Source organism: Hippocampus bargibanti, linkage group LG10 (genome assembly GCF_051943395.1).
Source record: "Hippocampus bargibanti isolate YZ-2025 linkage group LG10, ASM5194339v1, whole genome shotgun sequence".
Lineage (NCBI taxonomy): Eukaryota > Metazoa > Chordata > Actinopteri > Syngnathiformes > Syngnathidae > Hippocampus > Hippocampus bargibanti.
The window spans coordinates 10,986,243-11,001,483 of NC_142743.1; the positions used below are offsets into that span (position 1 = coordinate 10,986,243).

The 15,241-nt window shown below is 41.3% G+C and overlaps 2 protein-coding genes across 5 annotated transcripts in view; both read left to right on the forward strand.

The window, feature by feature from the left end:
* gstcd (glutathione S-transferase, C-terminal domain containing) overlaps window positions 1-3,047 on the forward strand; it is a 32,251-nt gene extending 29,204 nt beyond the window's left edge. For 2 of the 3 annotated variants that reach the window (XM_089006782.1, XM_089006784.1), the window contains 2 exons: window positions 1,323-1,392; window positions 2,819-3,047. In XM_089006782.1, coding sequence (XP_088862908.1) covers window positions 1,323-1,392; window positions 2,819-2,973 — 225 coding nt within the window. In that variant the 3' untranslated portion in view covers window positions 2,974-3,047. The remainder of the gene's footprint in view (window positions 1-1,322; window positions 1,393-2,818) is intronic. The other variant, XM_089006783.1, reaches the window with a different exon arrangement.
* Window positions 3,048-4,546: 1,499 nt separating this feature from the next.
* Window positions 4,547-15,241, forward strand: part of npnta (nephronectin a) — a 43,822-nt gene continuing 33,127 nt past the window's right edge. The window contains exons 1-2 of one of the 2 annotated variants that reach the window (XM_089005471.1): window positions 4,547-4,807; window positions 12,762-12,862. In XM_089005471.1, coding sequence (XP_088861597.1) covers window positions 4,734-4,807; window positions 12,762-12,862 — 175 coding nt within the window. In that variant the 5' untranslated portion in view covers window positions 4,547-4,733. The remainder of the gene's footprint in view (window positions 4,808-12,761; window positions 12,863-15,241) is intronic. The other variant, XM_089005472.1, reaches the window with a different exon arrangement.

Below are 15,241 nucleotides of genomic sequence, written 5' to 3' on the forward strand. Positions count from 1 at the left end.
AAAGACGTGGTCGCAGGTGCTCGCCACGGCACCCTCGTGTCGCAACACGGGACTGCCTCTGCAAGCGTTGTACAGAGACATGTTTTTGCTGCTGGAACTTGTTGCCTGAGCTCCAACGTTAATTAGCAGTCAAGGCCTACGGTAATGAGAAATGACATCCTTTTTGACGATGCTTACGAAGAACCAAGGCTGTTTTTCGGCTGGAGTCTCTTACTCAGGAATTCAAACCGCAAATCTGCTTTTGATGTCGGTAACTTGGCAAAATGCGAGATGGGAGGTGAGACTTCGTTGTCGGTACTCTTATCTTGAGAAAGCGGTATTATGGCGCCGCAGTTATTGGACTTCAAAAATATAGCTGTTTGATTTGTGGGTGCGCCTGTTTTTTAAAATAAGATTCTTGTTGACTTTCGACGACACAAGACTTACCGCAATGCACTTTTGTTTTTATCCTGTCCACAACAACTGATCAAAATTTCAAAATGAAACTCTTTGGAGTCGCTGATGGTGTAGTAGTATACTCACCTGACTTCTTGATGGGCAATGTGTGATCATTCCTAATTAGTGATGGTATGCATGTGGGTGTGAATAAACAAAAAAAAACAGGAAACAAACAGTCTCCAAGCCACTTTTCATATTATAAAAATAAATAAATCTATCAAAGTAAACACACAAACAAAAAACAATAAATAGATAGATCTATAGATATATGGATAGATGGATGGATAGCTAAAGGGATAGATGGATGGATGGATTGATAGATACAGTAGACAGAGAGAGAGATAGATAGATAGACAGACCAAACAAAGTACCGCAAAATGCATTGTGTGTCGCTTTCTCGGTCAGGGGAGTCCCAAACGTGACATCACGTCAGGAATCGTCACCAACTCATAAACAAGACTTCCTGAATATTCAGCGCGAGTCTTAAAAGGTAAAATATAGCTATATGCCGTGGAATCTTTGTAAAATATGCTCAGTCGAAGTCATTCAAGTGATCTTACACTTGTCCGGAGGTGTCGGTTGTCCTTTAATGGAAGTCGGAGCACACATTCCACAATTTAAAATGTTCAATGAAGAAATTATGAACCGTTCCAAATACCAAAAAAAGTTTTTAAACAAGCTAAGTTCTATAAGTCTTTTTTTAATATCTTTGTTGTTTATTTTATTTATTTATTTGTTTGTTATTTTTGCCCCATTTTTTGTACTTATTTGGAACGGTTCATCATTTCTTCATTTCATAAGATCTTATGGCAAAATGCACCATGTTATTGTTTTTGGGCTTTTAGGGTGTAATAGTGTGCTTTTTTTTTCCTCCCCGCTTTAAGGAACACATGACGCTGTGCCGCTTTGCCGACCAAACCGCTCCCCAGCTTCCTCCTGAGAGGCGTCTCATAGGTACCGCCAATGCCATGTTGACACCAACCAACTTTTCTCTGGCTCTTGCACAAAGGGATGCATTCAAGTGACCTCGTTTTACGGGTCGATTCAGACGCCACGAGGCAGCTGCGGCGAACAGCTGCCACTTGCGTAGCGCTGTCAGATTTGTCCCAGTGTCACTGTACAGCATTTGTTCATGTCGAGAGGAGAGCTGGAGATTGTTTTACACGCCCTGAAATCTACCATTGCCGCCATGATTGAATGCAGTGAATCGCTTAAGTCCGTGAACTTTATTCTGAACTCTTGTCATTGTAATCCCCAACGCACAACTCTTATTTTGGTTGACAGTTACATTTAAAAGACAACCGACGCCCCGGACATGTTGTGTCCACAATTTGTAAGATCACTTGAAATGATTTCTACTGAGCGTATTTTACGGAGATTCCACCGCATATAGCTATATTTTATATTTTAAGATTTGTGCTGAATATTCAGGAAGTCTTGTTTTTGAGTTGTTGACAATGCCTACCGTGACTTCACGTCTGGAACGCCCCTGACCGAGAAAGCGACACACAATGCATTTTGGGTACTTTGTTTGGTATGAAAACGTAGTGCCGATCCATGTTGATGGCGAAATAAGAAGGAACACACATAAATAACACGATGGTGAATCATTGTGTGTTGAACCTAGACTACTGTTTGATACTAGTTGACACAAATTCCCAGCAGACAAATCAGCCCATTTCCAACGGAGCTTGGGCGCCATCTTGTGCATTTTCTGGGACACTACATTGGAGTCCAGACGCCTCAAAATGACATGGAAGGACTTCTTTAATCGATTGCAAACATTTATGCTTTCCTCTTCAGAACTATTTGAATCATATTCATAACTGAATGAGTAACAAGAAAGCATCTTCTTCGAATCTGAAGCCATTTTTTTTAATTCTCGAGCAAGGCAAGACGTCCTGGCGTGACGTCACGAACAAGGGGGCGGGACCTTCTGGAACTCGGCATCTCCGAGGTCATTTTGAAGTAGTTTTGGGACACTTAAACTCATTTTTCATTGGTGTTTTGCATTTGACTAAAAATATCAGCCTGCGTATTGCGGGTATTTTAGATGCTATAAAACTTTTTCTGATGTCAGTTAGGAAACAAAAAAATGGTGTCGCTTGTCCTTTAAGAACTTACTTCGAAAATTCAAGTTAGATAGATAGATTGCCTGCCAGCTAGCTAGCTAGCTGAATATAGCTAGCGAGCGAGGCGATGATAGCTAACTAGCTCGCCGACTATAGCTATCTAGCTAGCCGACTATAGCTAGCTAGCTAGCCGACTATAGATAGCTAGCATAAAAAAACACATCCATTATACTTTTAGTACTTTTATTCAAGTTGACCCATTTTCCTATCGGATTGTTTATCGATATTTTTTTTGTATAATATTCCAGGGAAGCAGTGCATGGGTCTCGTAGACTTAGACCGGTCGTGGTGCGCAGAATCTCACGGCTACCATGTGCAGGTGATGACCATGGAGCCGGAGACGTGCTCGCCAAAGAACAATATGCTGGTGGGAATGCCCAGCATTGAAGACAGCCCGCACTAAAAGTGTGAAAAGATCAAACGGAAACTTGCTATTGTTTATTTTTTATTTTTTTTTATGTTGAAGGCAACTACGGTTGTCACTTTTGGGATCAATAAAAAATGAAGGAAAATGTTCTTAACACCGCTACGTTTCATTTGTTTTGTGTTTTATCCAAATATTCAATCAAATCCAAGACTCCCGGCTCACGGTAAGAATTTACAGGAAAATTATGTTGAAATTCAAAAGTAAAAATCATTGAAATGACTGTGTATTTATATCTCAATTAGCTTAATTGCAATACAATTCTTATTTATCTTATATTGTCTGCCGGATCCCAAAATGTGAAAATAAGACCCCTGAAATATTACTCTCGAGGCTTCATTATAAAGCAAGCTCTTGCGCAAATAACAACAATATTTCCCCACTTTTCCCTGTGAGGGTTGAATTCAAGTGCTGATCCAAAATAACCAGTATGTGATGCCCGGGTATGCGTGGCACTGATATGGAGTTTCACAAATTTTCATTATGAAGTTTGCACCAAAAATGTCAATCAGCCATTTTGGGCTGACGAGGTGATGAATTGCGATGGTTGGTTGAATATATTACAGTGCACATTGAATCTCACCTGATGATGCGATGTCTCATTATATGCAAATTGTTTTATGGTCACATGTGTCATGTTTTGAGGAGCCAGTGTCAGCCAGAAGAAACTATCAGCTCCATTACTGACACTCACTGTCGTCAGTTTTTTTGCCTTCATTAACTCATTCACTGCCAGACGTGCAAAAAAATGTGTTCACTCCAGTGCCAGGGTTTTTGTCATTGTCATTTGAATTCCAGTACCCACACAATATTGCGTATTAGGACTACATAAACACTCAATGCAGCGTAGGAAAAACTCTCTTATTTCATCAGAAAAAAAGCGTTTATTCCTACATTATATGGGGCATGAGTTATATGAGCTTGAAATGAGGGCAGCTGTCCAAAATACAATGCAATGCATACATGCAGACATATCATACCATAAATGTACATTTCTCCACTGCGAGACTAATAAAGGCAAATCCAATCCAATCCGATATTGGTTTAAAGTGCTAACATGGAAAAAGGGAAATAGTGCCTCCTTGTGGAAAAGATAAATAATTGCCATGGCCAGTGCGTTATCGGCACCCAGTATGGAAAAACAAACCCCAAACAAATTCGGGAATGGCGCTCTACGTCATATTTTCAATTCCTGTGTTATGTCGTGAATGGCAGTGAATGCGTTAACATCAGTCTGTGATTCAGATATTTTTAGGCCAGCAGAAAAGGCTTTGCAGGCCCAAAATGTAAGAATCACTGTGACACAGCACTGAGCCCTTTTTAATTTTTTTCATTTTACTTTATTATTATTCAAAACGTTGAATACTTTTGGAATTGACCCGTGATTTGTTTTCTCTATGTGTACATTAACATATATTTTAGTTTTCATAAAGCATCATGCTAACTAATCTACCGCACATGAGCGACATTTGGCGCCCGGCTCATGACGTCACTCTTAAAGCGACAGGCGCACAAACGACTGCCGCTTTATAAGGTGTGACTGCTTCAACTTGTGAGGAAAAGGAGGGCAAGAGACCCACTGAAAGAGAGCGAGAGAAAGGGGGAGCAGCCTGTGCGCTTCCCCCCTCCTCCGCTCCTCACACTTGGGATAGTACGCACATGAACACACTGAGCGTGTGCACCGAAGAGGACGCGTCTGTTTGGTTTTGAGGACGGACTGGCCAGCGGGACGAGACGCCATGGACTCCTGGATAAAGTTCATCTTCATGGTCGCCACCTTCTGCTACGGAACGCGAGCTGAGTTTGACGGCAGGTACGTGGGCAGGTTTTGCATCTCGCACTTGCTTTGTTTGCGCTTCTCGCATGCGAAAATATTTGGAAACATTGTCGCTTCAATGCATTGCGACCGGTGTGTGAAGAGGACTTCACTCGCTACTAGTTGCGTTCTTGACCAAATGCACCTGAATACACCCCCCCCCACCCCACCCCACTCCATTTTGCTAAATGCATAAGTAGAGGCGCGTGCGAGCGTACGCACACAAACACACACACGAACACACACATACACACGCCAGTGTGATTTCCGATTATATACACACACAAAAATAATTATGTAATTTAACGATTGCACCTGAACGTCCCATTTGCGTCCATCTCTTACATGAGTTTTACTTTATTTGTTTGCGATTAAACAAGCCTACCACGTGCCTGTATTCAATCATAATTATTTTATGTCGAGTCTATTATATGTCCCGAAACTTCTGAATTTGAATTTAACCTAAAAGTACTGCTGCTGAGTGTTTCTTTTGGATCAAATTACATTCATTTAAGGATAACTATGCTTACAGATATGTAAACAACTACCACGTGTTTCGTTTGATTGACATTGAGTGTCGTCGTTATTGTGTATTTTTTTCCTCTCTTGATAGAAGACACTGCTTTTCTGAATATACTATACCACTCCTTCTCAGATACTATTTGGTCTTTAAATCTGAAGTAATATTGCACTTGCATTTTTTCTTCTTCTCCACCGTGCATTTTTATCCATAAGCAAGAAGAAATATATCAGAAGTAAACATCCAGTCATCCCTTTGTTTATACTGCTTATCCCCATTCAAGTCACAGGTGAGCTTGAGACTCCCAGCTCACGCGCGACAGACGGGATACACCATGAACTGGTCGCCGGCCAATCATTGGGCATAAACGGACAAAAAAAAGTATTCACCCTCTTATTAAGACTTGTCGGAACTGTACAGTCAAATGTTCAATGATTCAAATATGGCCGGAGTCTCTTGACTTCACTGTGCCCTGAGACAGACCAGGGACCAGTCGCTGGTTTTATCTGCTTTTCTTCACAAACCAGCTAGGAGAGGTTGTGGCTTTCTTGCAAAATAAAAGGATTAAATGTTACATAATAATAATAATAATAATAATAATAATAACAATAATAATACATTTCATTTATAAACGCCTTTCAAAACTCTCAAGGACACTTTACAGTCACAGGATATTTTTTTTCTGCGGGTGAACATACATAGCATCCGGTTGGCCTGGGCTGACTTTTCCCCCCCAAGTTGATTTAAAAATGTTACTTCCACATTACTTTGCTAGCTGATGGCGGCAATTCTCGAGCTGATTTCAGGGATGAGCAATTTAAATGCTGGAGGGTGCTAGAGTTATTATTTTTTTCCGCTACTGAAAGACCACACAGCTCCTTTACCAGATGAATGACCAACCTTCCATTTTAAATATGGACAAAATATATGGCAGACATTTTTACATCCATTGGCTCTTATACACACACACACACACAAGTAGTAATTCCTCATGCGGTTCAAACTAACTCAATGGTTCTTTTGAGGGGGGGTATGGCGTGTGGGGGGAAATCGCTCTAGTTTGTGTGTCTGTGTAGGCTCTCAGTCATACAGGAGTGGTCCATCGATGAATAGGTTTCTGCAGCCGTCATCTGTACTTCTGTGTCAGACATTTCGCTCCCCATCCGAAGAGCTTCGTCCGCGATATATATATATATATATATCCCTAATGGACAGCGGTGGCGGTGCCAGACATCTGTTAGCACCTTACCACGTAGGCTTAGTCATGCTAATGGGGTGATACCAGGGCGAATGGGGCAATCAGAGCCAGTCATAGAACATAATCAGACAGGACAAAAGAAGTAATCAGATTAGCTTCATGGAGTAGTCCACTGCTCCTCCCATCCTTAGAGCAGGGACCTATCAAAGCAGAGGCACCGCCACCTCTATATCCTATTTGACCTTATTTGGTCATCGCAGCTTGCGTTAGCAAGTTGTTTCTGATTAATGTTGCACTCAAAATACGTTGCAGATTTTTTTTCCTGATTTGGAAAATGACGGATTTTATTTTGAAGCAATCTGATTGACATATATCCTAATTGATTTTGAGTTACTTGCTGGCGCGTGTGGCTGCCGCTGCTCACTTGCAGAAAAACTTCATCCTGTGACTGTAAAGTGACCTTGAGAGTTTTGAAATGGGTGTATAAATGAAATGTATTATTATTATTATTATTATTATTATTATTATTATTATTGTTGTTGTGTCACAAACACAAAAAAATAATTATGTCACTAATCCAAGTAAATCCAATATTTGTCGACCTTCAGACTTCACTGCAACTCGAGTGAGACGCTTCTAACCCCCTCGTGCACCGGTGTCAAAGTCAAGGCCCGGGGGCCAAATCTGGCCCGCCACATCATTTTTTTTCGGCCCGCGAAAGCAAATCCAATGAAATTCCATGATGCTTGCTAAAATCCTAACCAAAAATTCATATTTTTGGATGTAAACCACAATAACAGTCACTATTCTCGACTTCATATTTGAAAACTAGTTATTCATTAATTTGTTGTGCGCTCTATATGTAATATGTGGAGGGAATTAAACATTCTAATTGCTTCCCCAAATTCATAACAGCCCTTGAGAGTAAACCATAACTACAATGTGGCCCGTGGCAAACAATGATTTTGACACCCCTGCCCTGGAGAATAATATTGTGACATCACCGTTGCACGAATGAAAGAAATGCACTGTTTTGGCCTTTGTCAAAACCTTTTTAAAAAAATCAAAACACACATTCACAATACAAAACCTGTCTGCAAATGCAAGCTGGGGCAGTAGGGGGAAAGAAACAACAACAACAACAATCCGGTGCAGACACCGCCGTTCATGTTCTGACATGAAATGTGTTCGCGCAGACGTGGAAGAGGCTGCGCCACATTTCCAAGAATGCCCGTGACAGAGATCTGCATCTGATTCTGTAAATCTCTACCGATGGATGATGTTTTTTTCCTTGAATTTCTGATTATTTTAAAGTGGACATAAAAAATAATAGATCATGGAGTTGCATAAGTGTGCACGCCGCCTCTAATATGTAATGTATCTGTGTTCATACAGTATGTCGCCAGGCTGAAATTTAAAGGACAACCGACGTCTGCGGACAAGTTGTGTCCATAATTTGTAAAATGGCTTCAAATGACCTCTACTGAGCATATTTTAATAAGATTCCACCGCATATAGCTATATTTTACCTTTTAAGACTCGGAAGTCTTGTTTTTGAGTTTTGAGTTTTTGAGGGAACGCCCCTGACCGAAAAAAAGACACATTGTAGCGGTCCTTCCATCATGTCAATGTATTTTGCTGTACTTGTTTGGTCTGGGGACCTCGTGTTGCACCCAAAAGCCCCCAGAGGAGGGCGTCCAAGCTCCATGGAGGGAATTTGTCAGCCTGTGGAAACAGGCTGATTCATTCCTCATGGGAGCTGGTCGCCATTTTTTCTGCCTCTTCTGGGACGATACATTGCAGTCCAGATGCCTCAAAATGACACGGCAGGACTTCTTTAATCGATTGCAAACATGTATGCTTTCCTCTTCAGAACTATTTAAATCATATTCATAACTGGATGTGTGACAAGAAAGCATATTATCAGAATCTGAAGCCATTGTTTTGATTCTCCAGCAATGCAAGACGTCTTGGCGTGACGTCACAAACTGGGGGCGGGACTTTCTGAAAATGCCCAATTCGCAGCTCAATTTCTTGCAGATTTTGGACACTTTAAGTCATTTTTATTGGTGTTTTGCATTTGACTCAACATATCATACTGCGTGTTTTGGGTATTTTAGATGCTATAAAACATTTTTCTAATGTCAGTTAAGAAACAAAAAAGTGACGTCGGTTGTCCTTTAAATGCGAGTCATACGCATTTTAGGCGACCCCAATTAACCCCCTAAATCAAGTTCAGATGTTCTAGTAGGCTTTCCCTGACATGGGATTTTGCATCCTAACAAAACATCTGTGTAAGCTCTCAGTCGTACAGGAGTAGTCCATCGATTAAAAAAATTCTATAGCGATCATCTACTTTTTTGAATGTGTCTGACATTTCGCTCCTCATCCAAGCATACCAGCAACTTTTAGTTCACTGACGAAGCTTCTTGGATGAGGAGCAAAACATCCGACACTTTCAAAGAAGTATAGATGACGGCTGAAGAAACGTTTTCATCCTAGCGAAAGTTTTTTTGTACTCATTTTGACCAGGAGAACCATTGCCGTGTGAGCTGAAAGACAGCATTCGGGCTCCATCTTGCCAGAAATATAAACGTGGGTGTTTTCCAATGTTCACTCGAGCAACATACCCGTCGAGCCGATCCCCTGGTGGGATTGTATTTTTTGCAATCATGGAAGCAAATATAAGATATTCTGAATTCTCCCATATCTTTTTTTTCAAGCCTTATTCAAATTATTAATCTATCCGGAAGCGAGGGAACAGATTAGGACATGTTGTAATTAATTTCCGTCCATCATTTTCCTTTCCAACGCGTCATCCATCATCACCATGGCGACTAGCGGCGTAATAGCACTGATGGATTTCTTCTTGCCCGGCCCACGGTGTACGAGTGTAATGATCATTTACACCACGACGCACGGACGCCGCCGCCGTATTATACGTTCATGAACGGCGCGGCTGACGGAGCGACGTGTCCGTATGCTCATCATTACCGCTCAAGTCTGATATGAATTCATCCTCGTCGTCTTGAGTGTGTGTTCAGTAGGGGGGTGGGAAGCCATTTATTACCTGTTCTCTCTTCTTGCTTATTGCCTTTTGGAGAGCACTCCTAACAGGCTTAGCCTTGTGGCCCTGAAGGGTCCTTCACGGCCCACATCATTTTGCTCGGGCGCGTACGCAAAAAAAACTAAATTGTGGCGCTTTTCATTCCGCCCCGGGCAGTCTTGACAGCTGATTTCCTGTCTTGTAACAGAGCCCGGCAACTGCTCGACAGCAATAACCTTGACATATTAACGTTGACATATTAATTCATCGTAATCACAGTTGCGCATCACCCACTACAATGGAGCCTTATGTATGGTGCCATATTTTTTTTTCATGCCTAACTCATTCACTGCCAGTCATGTGCAAAAATGTGTCCACTCCAGTGCCAGGGTTTTTGTCATTTTCACTCAAATTGCAGGACCCACAGAATATTGACTTCTAGGATTACATAAACATTCAATGCAGCGTAAGAAACCTTAGACTCTCTTCTTTCATCAGAAAAAAAAATCTAAATTATATGGGTCTGGAGTTAACTGAGCTTGAAATAGGGGCGGCTGTACAAAATACAATACATATATATATGTTGATTTATATTATAATGATAATACATTTCAATTATAAGCACTTATCTTATAGATAGCTACATAGCAAATAGATAGCATAGATAGCATACATATATATCGAGCGTTTTAACAACAGCTGAAGCTGTAAAAAGCGCTAATATGGACAAAAAGCAAATTTATCAAATGCCTCGCTTCCCTGTGACAAAGAATAAATGATTGACAACCAGGACAAGTAGAAAACGTATTGATAGTTAAAAAAAGTGGTTACTTTGGTGGTGGCCTTGGTGATTCCCTCTTCATGTAATTTTATGTATTTTTATTTTGACTGCACCAAACCAATTGCCATTTTATTTGTTTGTGTGTTTGTTTATGTATGTATGTATGTATGTATGTATGTATGTATGTATGTATGTATGTATGTATTTATTTATTTAGGTGTTTGAGTGACTTGATTGGCAGCCAGAGATACGAAAGGAGGGAGGAGGGGGGTGGGGTTTATGTCGCCATGAAGTCTTGAACAGGCCTCCCGAATGCTGAGTGACAGTCGCACTTGGCTGCGAGGCACAAACAAAGCGGCTTTTGTCTTCCGGAGCTATATAAAGAAGACCGGGGTAGTGGATTAGGGTTTGCTCGCCAAGTACTACGTGACGAGCTGCAAAAAATCTAGAGTCAGGCACCGGCTGTGTCATTATAAGCAATGGTTGTGCTTTTTCTTTGGCTCTGTTTTGTCTTCACTCTGGCTTTTCAAAATACAGTAAAGTCTCGTTATATCGATATTGGATATATCGATAGTCCCGGTTATATCGATACTATTTCTATGCACGCACAGAGAAAATTACATGCAAACAGGGTCGGATATATCGATAGTCCCGGTTATATCGATATTTTTTCGGACTCCCTTGAATATCGATATAACAAGACTTTACTGTACAGTGATACCTCGGCTTACGAACGCTTTAGCTAATGACCTTTTCGCCTTAGGAACGTTCGTGAGAATATAATCTTGGAAGACAAACTATTTTTCGGGAAACACAAGGAGCGCCACAGTGAGTGATGTGTCGTTCACAAACGAGCCGGTTCTTAGAGCTCCTGAAATGGCAGCCGGCTTTTTTTCCCTCCTGTTCCCCGCCCCCAGTCTTCGGTTAAAGCTGCACGTTATTGGTCAAGATCCGTGGTAGAGGACGGAAGGGACACACGCAGCAGTGAGCGGGGGGAGAGGTTACAGAAACACACACGCGCGCACACACACACACACACACACACACACACACACACACACACACACACACACACACACACACACACACACACACACACACACACACACACACACACACACACACACACACACACACACACACACTGACGAAAGGGAGACGACAGAGCTTGAAAGAAAAAAAACAAAAGTGAAATGGTGAGAAAATGGATAGAAAACACAGTGAAATTTGGACTTGTTTTAACTTTATTGATAGTTCAAAGGCAGAGTGTAGACTGCAAGGTTAAAAATCCCAGTCATCAGGCTCAACAAATAACCCGTACAAGCCATCTCTACAATTTGAAGAGAACATAAAAGCAAGGGAACCAGCTATTAATGAAGTTTCTACTGTGTCTTCCTGCACCTGTTGCTGTTGCAATATCACAACTTCTAAGATCCTCAACCCAGAGCTCCTTGAGACACTTGATGCAAAAAGCTATCCATTCCATCATGTCGCGGTTTGCGAGGTGGTGATGGCGGGTTCGGATCCCAAAAAGCAGGCAGGAGGGAGCAGGAGGTTGTTTGACAAATTGTATTAAAATAAAGTCAGCAGGAACAAAATGTAAAACATCAAAATGATCTGAATGGAAAAAATACAAAGTAGCAAAAGAAAACCAAGTGTAAAAGTCCGCCAAGGTTAAACAAACACGTACACGATGCATGCTGCAACCAAGCAGCAAACAAACAATGAATCGGCCCCGGATGATCGTGCCAGGTGTCCTTTTAAGTGTCATTGATTATAACGACCAGCACCTGCGAGGCTGCCGGCAGGGCTGACGTCGCTACCCGCTGGTCGCCAATCTGATCGGGACGACCAGCACCTGTGCAGGTGCAGGCGGGGCCGACAGCGCCCCCCGTTGGTCGCCAACCAGATCATGACACATCAAGCCATAAAAGACCATCACAAAGGGAAATAAACCGACTTTATTATATAGTACAGTTTATTTCTTTAATTACAATACCGTAGCACATTTATTATACATAAAATAAGGTATATTGTGTGTAGTTTTAAGGCTTATTTAGTTAACAAGTATGTTTTATGGAGACCCGGGAATGGATTATTCTTGTTTTAATAGTTTCCTATGGGAAATTAATGTTTGGAATACACACTTTTCGCCTTACACACACTTTCTGGGAACCAATTAAGTTTGTAAGCCAAGGTGTCACTGTACGCCAAAAATCAGTCATATTGTCACCAAAAATATTGTTCATAATTAACATGACTTTCCCCCGCTTTCAAAAACACACACACTCAAAGCACCATGAGCATCTGCCGAATGGAATAAAAGCATGGAGAACCCCGCCGCCCACGCTGTTCTTCGGGTATCTTCATCGACGCCCAGTCTCACTGCGTGATTTGGTTTTACAGGTGGCCGTGGCAGATGGTGTCGTCGAATGGGCTGTGCCGCTACGGCGCCAGGGTGGACTGCTGCTGGGGATGGACGCGGCGATCTTGGGGTCATTGCCAGCGTGAGTGTCCGTTTAGGTCTGCTGTCGCCATTGTCGGAGGAGGAGAAGGATGGAAGGGGGGGTGAACGGGATGGCGAAGGTGTTAAGCTGTGGTAGTTTAAAAAAAAAGGGAAATACATGGTAAAAAAGGGCTTAGACAAGCATGCAGGTGCCCGATGGTGTTTGCATTTTGGCAAACCTGGCGGTTTGCAACTGCAAAGTAGTTGTTGGCTGTTGCTCGAGGTGGCAAAGGTGAAAAAAAATGGCTCCTGTCCCGTAAAACAGAAGTCAAAAAATGGTTTTACGTACATTCACAGATCATTTTTTTATTTACCTTATTTTCCAGTGTATTAGGCGCCCCCAAAAGCCTTCATTTTCTTCAAAAGATTGGATTAGCCTTTATTTGTCTCGCAGTGGCGGAATTTACATTTCACAGCAGCAAAGTAATCAAAGTAAGAAGACAGGAAATAAAGAAGTAGAAAAACAAAATACAGGATCTGCTGTAAGGGCAGCCACTCTCGCAGCGCCATCATGAAGTAAGAAAACAAAAAAAAACCAACTAAATAACAAATAATGTGACACAACACAAAGGACACAGACCATCATTCAATTTTAAGCACTTTCTGCACCCCCTTTGTGACATGAAACAGTTCTAGATGAAAGAGGAGAGCATCAAAACATCCTTTTCACCAGTGGATCTGGAACGTCATGGTGAAATGTGCACGTTTGCTACAAGCTAAATGTTGAAAGCGAACACAAAGCTGTAGCGTCCATTGATGAAAAGAGATTGTCTTACATCTCCTGTCCCTCCTAAATCTGCTTCAATTCCAAGCCGCAGTAATGTGGTGTGCCTTTTTTATACTTGTCATTCAGTGAATGTGTGCCTTATAGTCAGGTGCACCTTATATATGGAAAAAGTTTGGAAATACAACATTCATTGTGCGTGTATTTTATTTTATTTTATTATTTTCCGTTTTTTACTGAAAAATTCACTGTTTTTATACTCAGGCAAGTTTAATGTCGACTATTAAAACGACTCGCCACATCGTGGCGTCCTTATACGATGTTGAACTCAGTGATTGGTGATTCGTGCTCCTACTGATACCGCCGTCACTCCCTGACACACTTGATGTTTTCGCAATTTATTTGACGGGATGCTCTCCGAGTAACCAAATAGCACATTTGAACAATCTCTTGACTTTTCGAATGATCAAACTTCCAAATTAACACTCACACATAATCAGAATTCACCGCTGCTCTCTGAAAGATTTAAATAGCGCGTTCTTTGCTAGTTTGACGAGTCGAGCGCTAACATGCTAATATGCTAACATGGTAATAAATGCTCCGTACTCTGCTGCTGCTATGCTTGCATGGTGCTTTGCTTAACTTAGGCTTTCCAACAGCAAAAAAATGAATGCTTTCTTCGTCGCTTAGCCGAGTAATGAGTTCATTGCATGGGATGAACTGTCAAACGGCTTTTTTCCAGTGGTGGGAAAAGGCTTCAAGGAGTTCATAGCTCTGCATGAGTGGTGTTGTTTTAATCCGGTCCATTATTATTTTTGTTGAATTTAATCCTGTGAATAATGGGGAAAGATGTCGCTCACATGCTGCTGTTTATGGTTTGTTGGTGGCGGCTGGCCATCCTCTGGCTCAAAGTGTCCTTCCGGCGAGAAAAGAGTGAACTTATTATGACCTCAGCCAGTTTTACATTCTTTTTCCCCCCTGCAGATTAATTGAAGGCTATTCCAAAACAAACACTTTTTTCCCTCGCCCTGCACTCAAAACATTTTTTTAAACAAGCATCAGTAAACATATTATTGATTTGTGCATTGTTACTGTCATCGATTTATTTCTCGAGTGCATTGCAAAAAAAGAAAAAAAAAACAATAATACATACGAACATTTTTGTAGTAATGTATGTAGTATTCTCTCCAGTTGTACATGTGCATATCTTTATAGAGCATATCTGTTATTAAATGACTATTTTTCAGTAATTATATAAACCTTAAACATACTTGTATAAGCCTTAAAGGACAACCGACGTCTCTGGACAAGTTGTGTCCATAATTTGTAAAATGGCTTCAAATGACTTCTACTGAGCATATTTTACAAAGATTCCACCGCATATAGCTATATTTTACGTTTTAAGACTCGCACTGAATATTCCGGAAGTCTTGTTTTTGAGTTGGTGACGAGTCCTCACCCTACGTCACTAAAGGAACGCCCCTCAGCGAGAAAGGACATACCTTGCATCACTTCAATGTATTTTGCAATACTTTGTTTGGTCTGAAAACTTCATGTTGATCCGTGTTGGTGGCGAAATTAGAAGGAAATACATAAATAATGTGATGGTGAATCCTTGTGTGTGGCACTGAGCATCTATTTGATATTCACTGACAA